The sequence below is a fragment of the Callionymus lyra genome, chromosome 12, assembly GCF_982586985.1.
Source record: "Callionymus lyra chromosome 12, fCalLyr1.hap1.1, whole genome shotgun sequence".
NCBI classification, from domain to species: Eukaryota; Metazoa; Chordata; class Actinopteri; order Syngnathiformes; family Callionymidae; genus Callionymus; species Callionymus lyra.
The window spans coordinates 22,277,202-22,289,607 of record NC_141829.1 but is presented as its reverse complement, the minus strand read 5'-3'; the positions used below and the strand labels follow the sequence as shown (position 1 = coordinate 22,289,607).

The 12,406-nt window shown below is 38.4% G+C and overlaps 1 protein-coding gene across 3 annotated transcripts in view; it reads right to left on the bottom strand.

The window, feature by feature from the left end:
- Positions 1-12,406, bottom strand: part of rapgef4a (Rap guanine nucleotide exchange factor 4a) — a 32,535-nt gene that overhangs the window by 2,471 nt on the left and 17,658 nt on the right. For all 3 annotated transcript variants that reach the window (XM_087804075.1, XM_087804076.1, XM_087804077.1), the window contains 24 exons: positions 10,942-11,007; positions 10,764-10,870; positions 9,469-9,590; positions 9,221-9,404; positions 9,076-9,160; positions 8,854-8,914; positions 7,639-7,715; positions 7,421-7,567; positions 7,043-7,158; positions 5,077-5,162; positions 4,172-4,250; positions 3,953-4,103; positions 3,800-3,888; positions 3,702-3,729; positions 3,563-3,641; positions 2,350-2,496; positions 2,163-2,260; positions 1,546-1,671; positions 1,303-1,481; positions 1,118-1,208; positions 1,004-1,054; positions 834-921; positions 693-757; positions 480-534 (listed from right to left, as the gene is read on the bottom strand). In XM_087804075.1, the coding sequence (XP_087660201.1) occupies positions 480-534; positions 693-757; positions 834-921; positions 1,004-1,054; positions 1,118-1,208; positions 1,303-1,481; positions 1,546-1,671; positions 2,163-2,260; positions 2,350-2,496; positions 3,563-3,641; positions 3,702-3,729; positions 3,800-3,888; positions 3,953-4,103; positions 4,172-4,250; positions 5,077-5,162; positions 7,043-7,158; positions 7,421-7,567; positions 7,639-7,715; positions 8,854-8,914; positions 9,076-9,160; positions 9,221-9,404; positions 9,469-9,590; positions 10,764-10,870; positions 10,942-11,007 (2,377 nt within the window). The remainder of the gene's footprint in view (positions 1-479; positions 535-692; positions 758-833; positions 922-1,003; positions 1,055-1,117; positions 1,209-1,302; positions 1,482-1,545; positions 1,672-2,162; positions 2,261-2,349; positions 2,497-3,562; positions 3,642-3,701; positions 3,730-3,799; positions 3,889-3,952; positions 4,104-4,171; positions 4,251-5,076; positions 5,163-7,042; positions 7,159-7,420; positions 7,568-7,638; positions 7,716-8,853; positions 8,915-9,075; positions 9,161-9,220; positions 9,405-9,468; positions 9,591-10,763; positions 10,871-10,941; positions 11,008-12,406) is intronic.

Sequence of the window (12,406 nt, the reverse complement as noted above, 5' to 3'; positions counted from 1 at the left end):
AAAGGATGAGAGGATGAGAAGATGAGTGGATGAGAGCATATGTGGATGAGAGGACGAGAGAATGAAAGGATGAGAGGATGAGAGGACGAGAGGATGAGAGGACGAGAGAATGAGAGGATGAGAGGATGAGAGGATGAGAGGATGAGAGGATGAGTGGATGAGAGAATGAGAGGATGAGAGGACGAGAGGATGAGAGGACGAGAGAATGAGAGGACGAGAGAATGAGAGAATGAGAAGATGAGTTGATGAGAGGATGAGAAGATGAGAGGACGAGAGGATGAGAGGATGAGAAGATGAGTTGATGAGAGGATGAGAAGATGAGAGGATGAGAGGACGAGAGGATGAGAGGACGAGAGAATGAGAGGATGAGGGGACGAGAGAATGAGAGGATGAGAAGATGAGTTGATGAGAGGATGAGAAGATGAGAGGACGAGAGGACGAGAGGATGATTTGGACAGTTTGAACAGCTGACGACTTACGGAACAGTTGGCTCCTGCAGTGTCTCAGGATCTTCACAGTGTTGGCCATCATCCTCTGTGGACAGAAACAGACACATGTGTGATTGATCTTCATTAAACAACCACGAAAAAAGCAACATTTAATCCATTAATGATATAATAATTTTGTATTTATCAATTTCCGAGGATATCTTTTGGTCCTTCAACCAGTGGAGGATGGGAAACGATACTCACCATCTTCTCGAAGTTGACCAAACCGTCAGTGAAAGTCTTGTTCCCGTCGTGTGTGAACGTCATATCTATAACAAGTTCCATCAGTTGAAAAGAAAAAAGAAATCATTTTTTATTCGGACGGCGGCGATTAAATCGACTGACCTTTAATCATCAGAGGCATGAAAGGAATGATGGGAGGCTCCAGTTTGGCGACGGTGAGTCGGTACGATCTGTGGTTTCTGGACGGGTCCTGAGAAAAAACACATTAAATAGACGTTTAAGTTAAAATCCTCAGCATGTTGATGTCAAAATAAATGTCGAACATGATTTACCATCAGGTTCTCAAACTCCTCGTAACACTTTTTGAATTTGCTGGGGAGTTTCTGCCAAGACAGATTGTTTTTAGTGTTATTTTTGTCTCGTTTGAGAGGTTGACTCCCGCTCACCTCCCAGGTCAGACTCAGCCGGCTCACCGCAGGATTGCTGAGCCCCATGATGATGGCGAAGAAAGCGTTGAGATTCCTGTAATCTTTACAGCTGCAAGATGACAATTGTGTGGATGAGGACGAAGATTACGATGATGATGATGATGATGATGAAGATGATGATGACGATGGTGAAGTCAACCTACTGGGCAGCTATTTTGATGAACTTCTTGAGCAGCTGCACTCTCTTACTGAGTGGAGCACACAGGCAGACCTCTGTGATCACCCAGAACTGGATCTCATTGAACCTTCTCAGGAACAGGTCCAGGTTCACCGTGCTCTTCTTCAAGGTCTGTCTCCCGAATATGTGGTAGATCAGCTCCAGCTGCGGCAGAGAGAGACACGACAAAGCTTGAGCTCTGATGTGACATCGATCTGGTGGATTCTACCTCGTGGACGCAGTGGAAGAGCTCCCAGTCGTAGGAGGTCAAGTGGAAGGCGACGTCTCTGGAGCTCATCCACTCAAAGCTGGCCAGGGACCCGACGGAAGGACCTTCCTGCTCAGGTACAGGCGTCTGAAAGAATGACTCGAGTTAATACCAGAGTAACACAACAGTCAAAATGACATGTTTTACTTTTATGAAACTTAACAAAGTCTATTTAACTAACAAACAAGAGCAAATTACTCAAACTTAATTAAAAAAATGTTTAGAGCCTGGTTAAGAATGTATCTTATCTTATTTTATCGTTATCTTTAGACTTAGATTGTATCACCAGTTCTTTCTCTTTATTTCCCTTTGTTCTTGTTCTTATTTTATTTGGATTTATTTTTTATGAAAAATTGCTGTGGCTATTGGAAAAAAACAATTTCATCAATAAAGTTCTACCTTACCTTACCTTACCTTAAGCTGTTGATGTTTATGTCATTTAATTAAAAAAGTTATTGGTATTAGACAGTACATGTAAGCATTACATGGGTGGTATATAAAACGGATAAACAGATATAAACGGATAACTATATTTTTAACAGAAATTAATGATTATTTAATGAACATTAGTGAGGTACCAGAGAGTCCAGCTGATCTCTCCTGCAGACGAACAGCCGTCCGTTGATGGTGAGGGTGGAGAAGACAGAGACGTCGCTGGGTTTGAAGATGACTTTGTCTGGCAAACATTTCAAAAAGGTTATTAAAAATGAATGCCGCTCTCCTGACCTCCTGCGGTGAACTTGTTTACATGCGGTGTTTCCTCACCTCCAGACGAGCTGAGGCTGACCAGGACCAGGTCGTCCGCTGACCCCAGCTTGTCAGACATGGCCCCGATGACCTCGCAGACCGAGGCTGAGACAGGGACACGGATGGTGATGTAGGTGTGATCGTAGCAGAAGACCTTGAACAAAACTGTGTCGGGAGAGAACACAAAGATGTTTTCACCTTCACACAGTGGTACTATATTTGCAGCTACATATGTTTAACATGTATCATATATGTCCAGTCACAGCACAAGGGTTTATTCCAGACCACAATTCCAAACATGCATCAAACAAACTTAAAGTAAGGCAGGAAAATCGGATCATTTTCATTACTGATTTCATTGAATTAACCAAAGCAATATAAATAAATCTTTTTATAGCGATAGAGATTAATTTATTTGAAAATGTATTTTGAAAAATGTATTTCTTAACATTCCAATAGAAACGTCCTCCTAACAACGTACGGCTGCTGGCAATTCTGCGGCCTTCATACACGCCAGCTTTACAAGGCACCGGCGTTAGCTCGACCATTGTACTACCTGGTATGACGTTGACTCCATCGTTCGTGTTTTTATCCTCTGGTCCTATGCTTTCTTAGACAATTTTATTTCTTCCTGACACTTATTTGGTGAGATTGATTTGGATTTTCCCCTTTTTATTTTTCTCTTCAAGTAGGGTGTGAACATGGTCCCTATTCTTTTCTGGATTACTGCCTGTTTGTTTGGACATATTGATTATTGGACATGAACGGAGAAAAAGGACTGCCCTCTTGTGGACCCTTTTAGTAACGTTTTTGTGTCTGGACTCGTGTTTTGTCTTTTGTGAATTAAACAACATTTGCTAACTCTACCACCTGTTTTCCTCATTGTCTTCTGCTCCTGGGACGTCTTCAAACTTGAGTTGACCACAGCGCATTAGGACAACATGCTCAACCCGCTCAAGTAGAAGAACTCACATTTCTCCGCTACTGACTCCTTTAAGAAACATCTTAAGACGTTTCTATTTGTTCAGGCTTTTCCTTGATTTTCTGGAACTCCTGTGTTGTTCTCAGTATTATCTTTATCTTTAAAGTATATACTTTTTTGAGTATTGTTTTGTTTGTTTAAGCGCTTTGTGACCCTGGTCTGGAAAAGCGCTATATAAATAAATATTACTTACTTACTTACTTACTTACTTACTTACAACACTTTGAAAGTGTCATGTGTTGCACTCACTCTCATCATAACTTTTGATGGGCTGACATTTCAGAAGCTTCTCGTCTCCCAGATTGAACTGACGCAGCAGGACTTTGTTCTGCAACACATTAAGGTAGGTTAAACATCTCAAAGCAGCTTCAATATTTTAACTGTTTACCTTTTTATGTGAGGAAACATCTTCAGCACTGGAATGGTAAAAAAAAAACATGTTATTGTACAAGATTGTTTAGCGAGGGAACAGAAGTTGTGTCTTACTTTTGTTTCAAGACTCTCTCCAGCTCCGAAAGTTGATCACACAGCGGTGGGAACCGAACTGCATCATCAGATACGACAGTGAAAAACTCCTGCGTAACAGAAGTCGCAACATGTTGTTTTTATCAATGGAACTCGTGATCCACGTGTATTCACCTCCAGGAAAGCCAAGGAGACGTGGTCTTCCTGCAGGTGATCCCCGTGAACTGCGGCCCACTGCGTCACCAGACGGATCACTCGGCGCTTGCTGTTGAGCATGTAGTCCAGGGTCTCCTGCTCGGAGGTCTGGGAGGCCTGAGCGTGGTAGGTGCAGCGCAGTTAAAGAAGTCTTCTGAGGGGCTACACAGGATGTTGTCATGTTTCGTTAAAGGATATTGTGCCATCAACACCGGGCAGAGCTGAGAGGTCGACATGAAGACACAATGCGTGAGCACGAAGTCGTCCAAGCCCGAGTCTGTAAGAAGAAAACAACGATCCAGAAGTGACGTTTAATGCTTGATAACAATTATTGCATCAGTTGTATTTAATCATGATTGTTATGTATGTTTTTATCTCTTCTGGCACACTAACACATCTTTTACACTTTTATAATATGTCAGCGTAAAAATATATTCATGTTTCAAAACACAAATTTAATAATGGTAAATAGAATAATTACAGGCCCTCAGGAGATCGCAGACCTCTGCCAAGCGGCTCATTAACACTCATATTGTGATAGTTTTTATTAATTCAATTTTCTTTATTACCTTTTTTGTCTATATAATTCAATACATTTTTTAGCATTCAAAATATAATCGATAGCAATGCCCTCAACAGGGGGCAGTAGTGTTCCATAATTTCTATTGCTTCCTTTAAGTGTTATCTTGTTTCATTCTTTCCCATGTTATGTTTACAAACTTGCAATAACAGTTTCTGATTCTGATTCTAATATAATGCAGACAATCGCCGTAAGCAAGTAAAGCTGCATCATTGAGTGATGAATCTTTAAAAGAATAGTGGATCCAGATTGTATTTATGAAAAATAACTACATTTAATCTCTTGCTTTATCCATTATTACTGTTTCCGACGAAAAACATACATTTAATTAAGTATAAAAAATGTAATATAGTTTTTTTCCTTTTTATTACCTATAATATTTTTCAGTAGTGAGTATTTCCTGCTGAATTAAATCTTCCACACCTGGGTTTAAGATCCTACATTTCACCTTCTGCTCAAGACCTCTATAATAAAATATATAGGAGCTGTGGCGAACTCTTCAGGGTTCTATGATGAGCCGTACCTGACTCCGTGAACTCTGAATCAATCCGCATCATTTCAAGGAGGTGCTCCAGGATTTTCTCCGGCGTCCCTGACATGACCTTGTATCTGCACAGGAACAGAGTCACACAGGCAATCAGGAAAACTCTGGCTTTAAACGCCTAATGACAGCCCGGCTCTGATTTCTGCTGCGTCTTTGATTGCTTGGTTTGACAACAATCTTATTTACAATCACCCGGGTCTCCGGCGGCTGAAGCTCCACGAGAGACAGAGGGTAAGTGCCAGGAGTCTGGTTGAAGAAATCCAGGGTCATCTTCCGTGTGAAGGAGAATCAGCGGCTGCTGTTAAGACTTGATAGCAGCACAAGGCGTGGGCCGGGTTATGTCTCCCTCACTCCTGACACTCGCTGCCGACTCTATTAAAGGGCGACCCCTAACAAGTAATTGTGACTTGCCAGGCCTCGGTTTCCCCCCTCGGAGCAAGACCATCATTACCATTAATGTGTCTCTCAATATTACAGCGGCCGCAGAGCCATGACAGACACTACTATTAGCTTCCTGGACCACGAGTCACACTCTCGTCCGTTGAGTTAAAGCTATAGAAATGTTTAACAAATCTGACTTGTTCAGAATCACAGATTCAGTCAGAGATTTTTCATAATTAATTCTACTTTATCGCAGATGACAGTTGTGATGTGGATATTTTTTAATGAACATGACTCTGCAAAAGTTCATGCTCTCTAGAAATGTGTCACTATTCGTCGGCCAGATAAATCTAATGTAGATTCTTTCTATAAGATAGACTATATAGGAGGAAATGAAAACAGCCCCCAGTGAATCCACAATTAGTGAATCACAATTGTAATTTTCTGAAAGGTATTTTGTTTTGAAAAAATGTCCAGGAGCCTCATGTACTAAGGGGTCGTAGGCACATAAAACTTGCAGATTTACTTTTCTAGGTCAAAGTTCATATGCATGAATAATGAAAAGAGCGTTTCAAAATTGAAATTCGGACTTTCCTACAAGTTTGAAGGTGACGTACGTCCTTATTTACTGCTCAGATGCTTGTCAGCCTCACCAGTCATGTTGAGATGTTCAGATCAGAGTTACATCAACGACCATTATTGATCAAAAAGTAACACACACACTGGGATTTATAGTTAAATGATATTAAATGATACAAATTACTAAATAATTCAAACATACAAATATTTTCTCGTTCACCAAACTGATGATTTGTATTTATTAAGACATTTGTTTTATACTGAATATTTTAATCCGCTATTTCACTCTATTTTTAAAAAAAAAAAGGGATTTATGAGCTTTTTTTTTATAATATAACGAACAAAATTATCCACGTTTTATCAAACTAAAGCTGCAGAATGAAAGCAGCTCAAGCTGGTGTACCTCATTAATACCATGTTGATTGGAATGCATGTGCAGATTCATACATCTGAATATTTGTCTCTGAAAGAACTTGTATCTGGGACTCTTGACACATCAAGTCAAGTTTACTCAAAAATAAACCTGTAAACTAGTGAAAATTAGTGAAAAACAAACACTATACGGGACCATCTTGTTGGAGAAATGATTTAGTATCAGAATAATGTATGTATTTTTCATGCACTTAACTTTAATTTTTACTGGCCATTCTTGTTTAATGGTAATATAATACCAACATTTAAACGGTCAGAGGTTCAAAAAAGGTCTGGGACCCCTGTTTGATTCTGGTAAAATACAATGGTTTTAGATAAAAAGTTGCACACGTTCTTTGACAAATTCAACGTCAAGTTTAAGACTATAATTAGTTGCTAAACTATACGCATGATTAAACAATGTTCTCAACACACACAAGATTCAGGAAGTCTGGGGCAGACGCCAATCTTTGCACCGAGTCCTGATGTCTAAGAGAAACAAACTGATGATCTTCACACATTTTTTTTGCATCAGCGACTCCACTTATGTTTGTAAATGTGGGAGGTTGTGTACTTGTAGTGTGAGGAGGCAGCTCCGTGGATGGAATCCCGACTTCTGCTGGGACACTTCTCCAGAACCAGGACGTCCTGACCGTGCTCCTTCAAACGTACCGTGTTCGCCTCCACGTCCTTCATGAAAAGGGAGAAGCAAAGAGTATAGTTTCATCACATGTTTTTCACATTTAAGAAGAATCATTGGTTAAATAAGGGAATTTTTCATGTAATTTATTTTGAATAATTTGCCATAGTGTCATATGTGGGATTGTTGGAGCAACAATAACATTAAAAACATAATAAGATTAAAATATAGATTAGATCAGATTCCATTATTGGCTTCTAGTGCAGTTAGTTCGTCAATTCTTCCGACAGAGGGCAGGAGTGAGCCACTGACCCTCAGAATCCGGTTGAAGTCCTCCTTGTCCACCCGGAGGAAGTGACAGTTGTCCTCTCTCAGGACGATGGAGGCGGCGCGGGGGGCATCATTCACCAGAGCCAGCTTCCCAAAATCGTCTCCTTCGTGGAGCGTGCACACGACCCCCTGCGGGGCGAGATCAAACCGGGTCACTGCCGAGTCAGCAGGATGAGATCTCACGCGCGCTGGAGACATACTTTGCCATAGATCACCACGTTCACGGAGCCCTTGAGGATGATGTACCAGGACGTCCCCTCCTCGCCCTGACTGAACACTGGAAACACGGATTATTTCAATGAGAGAACCTACTTTCAATGTAGAATTATTTAAGCGTTATATTTACCTTTCCTACTTTCCATGTCTTATATATATATATATATATATATATATATATATTTGTATATATGTATATATATATACAGGTCCGGGTCTAGACAGGCATGTATGAGGGGGCAGCCACAAATCTTGAGGGGGCATTGTGCTGTTACTTACTTACTTACATGTAAGTTTGAGGGGGCACAACATTTATTTGAGGGGGCCAGGCCCCCTCTTGCCCCTGCCTAGACCCGGCCCTGTATATATATATATATATATAAGTTATGTATATATATACATAAACATGTTATGTATATGTTAACTATTGACATTTATCTAGAATACAATACATTATGTTTTTGATGCCTGTCTTGAACTGCATATAATTCAATAATTTTCTAAAATAATTCTGACACATTATTTTAGAAAAAAAATTGCGTTGTAAGTTAATTAACTGTTGCTATTATATAAAAGTTATTTTATAATTTTAAGCATATACTTTTCTTAATACTTACTTGGTAAATATAATGTAATTTTTCTATGAAACTATTTTCTAATACAGCAATTAATATGAAATAATAAATTGTACTTGCTGGGTCTAAAGCCAAATATTCAATCTTGTAAATTTATATTTATATATGATATTTGTTTCGTTGAGAATGACTTTCTTTGAAACTTTAGCTCTTATTTACAACAACATCATAGCTTTCAGATTTATTCCAAAATATTTGTTTCCCTCATCGAAAATGTAAAAATAAAAAATATTCTATTCATATAGCACCTATTAAACATTCAAAGAGGAAGAAATCAAGAAAGATAAAAGCAAAGATGATTCAATAAAAATGGCAAATCCAATTTAAGAAACAGAACAATAGTAATAGAATCATGATGAAAGATAAATGATGTCTAAAATAGAATATTAGGGTAAAACAGAAAGTAAAAACCCATTGATGAAGGTCAAAAGGTCAACACAAGGGATACTACAAACACATTTGATTGATGGCTTCCGTGTCATCTTGACCCTGAGAGTTCAAAGGACAGGCTCACATGGAAGAGAGTGTATAAAAGTGTGTTTTTAAAAGTAAAAAAAAACGTACAGACTGTCCCAGCTTTAGCATGAGACTCGAAGCGGAGCACCCCCACCAGCTCTCTCTTCACCTGTGAGACAAATAATACATTAGAATAAAGTGTGGTATGTGAAGTCAGGTTCTCAAATATCTTCCTAGTTACGCTATCATGTTGAATGTGTCAGAGATTGGATTGTTTTATTACCTCATTAAAATCCGTGACATGAATATTATTTATAGAACGTGACTCACAGTGTTGGACAAATGAGACAAGGCTTTTATGTGCAGAAGTTCTTCGTAGATGATCTCCAGGTCGTCTGCTGTTCTCTCAGACGGACTAGGAGGGGGAAATACTCAGTAAACACAACAGTTGAGACACTTTTATTTAGCTTCTTACTGTTTCCTGAGGATCATCCTCATGTGAGCGTCCGGTCCGACCTGAGAGAGGAGCAGCAGAGTGTCCTGCAGCTCCTCCTGGCTCTCCCTCTTCTCCCCCTCGCTGGGCGTCGGGGCGTCCTCGTCCTCATCGTCCAGGAAGCGGTAGAACACGTACTTGTCCTGGAAGCTGGTGTCCCGGTCCACTGCAGCAGGAAACACGTTCAGCCGATGGATGGTTTTTGCAGGTCGGGTCACGTGACCGCTCACCGTGGTTGAGAACTCCCTCCTCCAGCAGCGCCTGCCACATGCCGACCGCCTGCAGCCGAGAGTGGACGCAGGAGCGCTGCTGCACCAGCCAGTCCACCAGCTCGATGCCAACGCAGCATTGCCTGGTACACAAGTCATAAGATGATGTTGTCAAGGTTGTTTAAGAATGTATTGTTTTGCAAAACTGTTCCAATAGCAGCTTTTTATAAAATCATATGTAAGAAAACTTTTAATTGATGAATCACTTAGTTTATGTCACTGCATTTTTAAATCTATATTTAATATTACATGATGTTTTAGTCAAGGAGAGTAAAAATATCTAAATAATAAAGAATGATCACCCAATATTCAATCAAATGTATCATTTCTAACCAATTTTAATTTATTTTATTCTCAAAATAATGCGCCTAGCGTTTTACTATATGTTTACTTTTTTAGTAAAAATATATATTTAATTTTGTCTGTACGAAATCACTCAAAAGTTCGAAGTTGCCGAACAATTTGATATGATTTATTTTCTATTTTTGGTGGATAAATAGAGTATATCGAATTGTTAGTCTTAACTGAACAAAATCTAACCACTAATCCATATTCTCGAAACAAAATTCTCAAACTATATGAGTTAAAATCTCATGCGGGCCACATAAAATAACTTTGGCTGGATCTGGCCCCCAGACCGTGAGCTTTTCATGTGTGACTTAAATGTACCAGCCACTATCAGATAATAAATAGAACAAGTTCAAATTAGGTTGGATTTTTGTGCCTGTAATGTAAAGTAAAAGTAAATTCAAAACTAAATAGGATGTTTGCTAGCTTAGCTATTCAATTTGTATTTACAATTATACGAAAATAATTCGTTTTTTTTTACAGGTCATAATGTGGATGTCTTAAAAACAGCTTGTTTATGAGAATAAAAAATGTGAAAATGGAATTTTGTACATTTGTATTTAGTTTATGTATTTTTACAATGTTTTTATGATAAAGACTAATAACTAGTATTTATAGTCTGTAATAATGTTTATCTCTGTAACTGATCAATTGTTAGAGTGTTTCAAACATTTAACAGAAACATTTTGTTTAATTATATTATATAGTTGGACTTTAACTATTCTCTACTAAATCATTTTATCGTCAATTATTGTATAAGTAATATTTCACGACCTTAAATGAACTTCAGCAGCCCCTGATGTCAGCATATCTGAGTCTAATATTTGACCTACATTTCCAGTTCAGTGTGAATAAGAAAAAGTAAAAATGATAAAGTTATTAAAAATAAAGAAGAGCAGATCACATACCTGTATGTCTTCAGGTGGTACTTCCTGTCTCGGATCATGTGAGGAGTCAGAGCGAGGACGGCCATACGCAGGATCTTTGCCGCGCGCAGGAACTTGTCAGAGGGAACCTGAGCGGGAAACAGGCAGATGCACCCGGTGATGTCCGGAAAATAAAACCCGCAAACGCTTGGAGTAATACCTTGAAATTCCATCTAGGTTTGGGTTTGGGTTTCAAAGTGAGGGCTGTGTTTTCAATGAAAGACTTCTGCAAAATGAAATAAAACAAAAATAATAAGGTTAAAGAAAAAAATAACCAAAAAATGACAAGAAAAATCCCCTACGACTGAATTAAAATTGTGATATTTATTGAATAAAAACTGAATTAAAGAGGTAAAACCGAAGAAGAGGATAGAGTAAATAATAATGAGAGCTGAAAGAATGTAGAGATATAGAAATAAAGCACTCTTTTGATTGACACATGAGTTTTCCAACTGGTTTGAACGCTCAAAGATTTTCAGAACTATCCAAAAAAAAATGTAGGTCTTTTTTAAAAATCAAATTGTGTCGAACTTGTGGCTCGGAGGTCAAAATCAGGCCCGTCAAGTCATTTTATGTGGCCCGTCGGAAGGTTTGCTCAAGTAGGAAGTAGATGAAAGTTCATGTTGAAATTGCTAACTATAAAGAAACCAGTGATTATAAACCCTTGTGTTATGTCAGGGTCATGGTGACCCGAAGGCTCGGAAACAAATGTTGATCTTGACCGAGAGACAGCACAAGGGATCCCACAAACACATTTGTTTTCGGGCCTTTGGGTCACCTTGACCCTGGGATAACAACAAGTGTTATAAGTGACATAGGTTATGGACGTCAACAATTATACAGAAGATTCTAAAAACGGTAAATATTATGTTGAGAGAAAGGAATGTACTTGCTGAGTGTTTGATGAAGGAGGACAATCACAGGGACTATGAATATACAGTATAATTAGCCAAGAATAAAAAATAATTCAAACTCCTACTTTCTGTTATATTTATTTATGACACTTAACTATGTGGTTAGTGTTTCTAAATTTGAAAAAAATCATAATCATTTATTATATAATAAAATAAGGATAGTGATACGAAGCATTTAAAGTATGTTAAGTTTCTGAAAAATTAAAACAAATATTTGTATATTATTCTAAACATTTACATATTATATGTTGTATATATGTTCATGTTTTATGATGTTATTGGTAATATTTTGGCCATTTTATGAATTTATTATTGACAATTTTGGAACTCCAGGGTGGTCTCGTCAGGGATGTACATGTCATTGATCTTTTCGTACAAATAGGATTGAAATATTGTGTAAATGATTGTGTATTATATTTATATTCAATTTTGATCTGTGTTCAATATAAAGTTCAGGATGTATTATAATAATTGTGGCATTATTTACTTTTGTTGATGACAATAAAATCTAAATTAACTGTCGTTTGATCAATCGCTCTCAAAACACTGATGGCATTTGAACGCAGCTCTAGTTTGTAACGAGTGACTTTAATACAAACGTACATGTTTAAAGCTTGTGCGGGCCACGGAAAATAACATTGTTGGGGCCAGATGTGTCGCCCGCTCTGGAGTACGACAAAGTCTCTGGTTCAGACGACGTCAACATGTCGG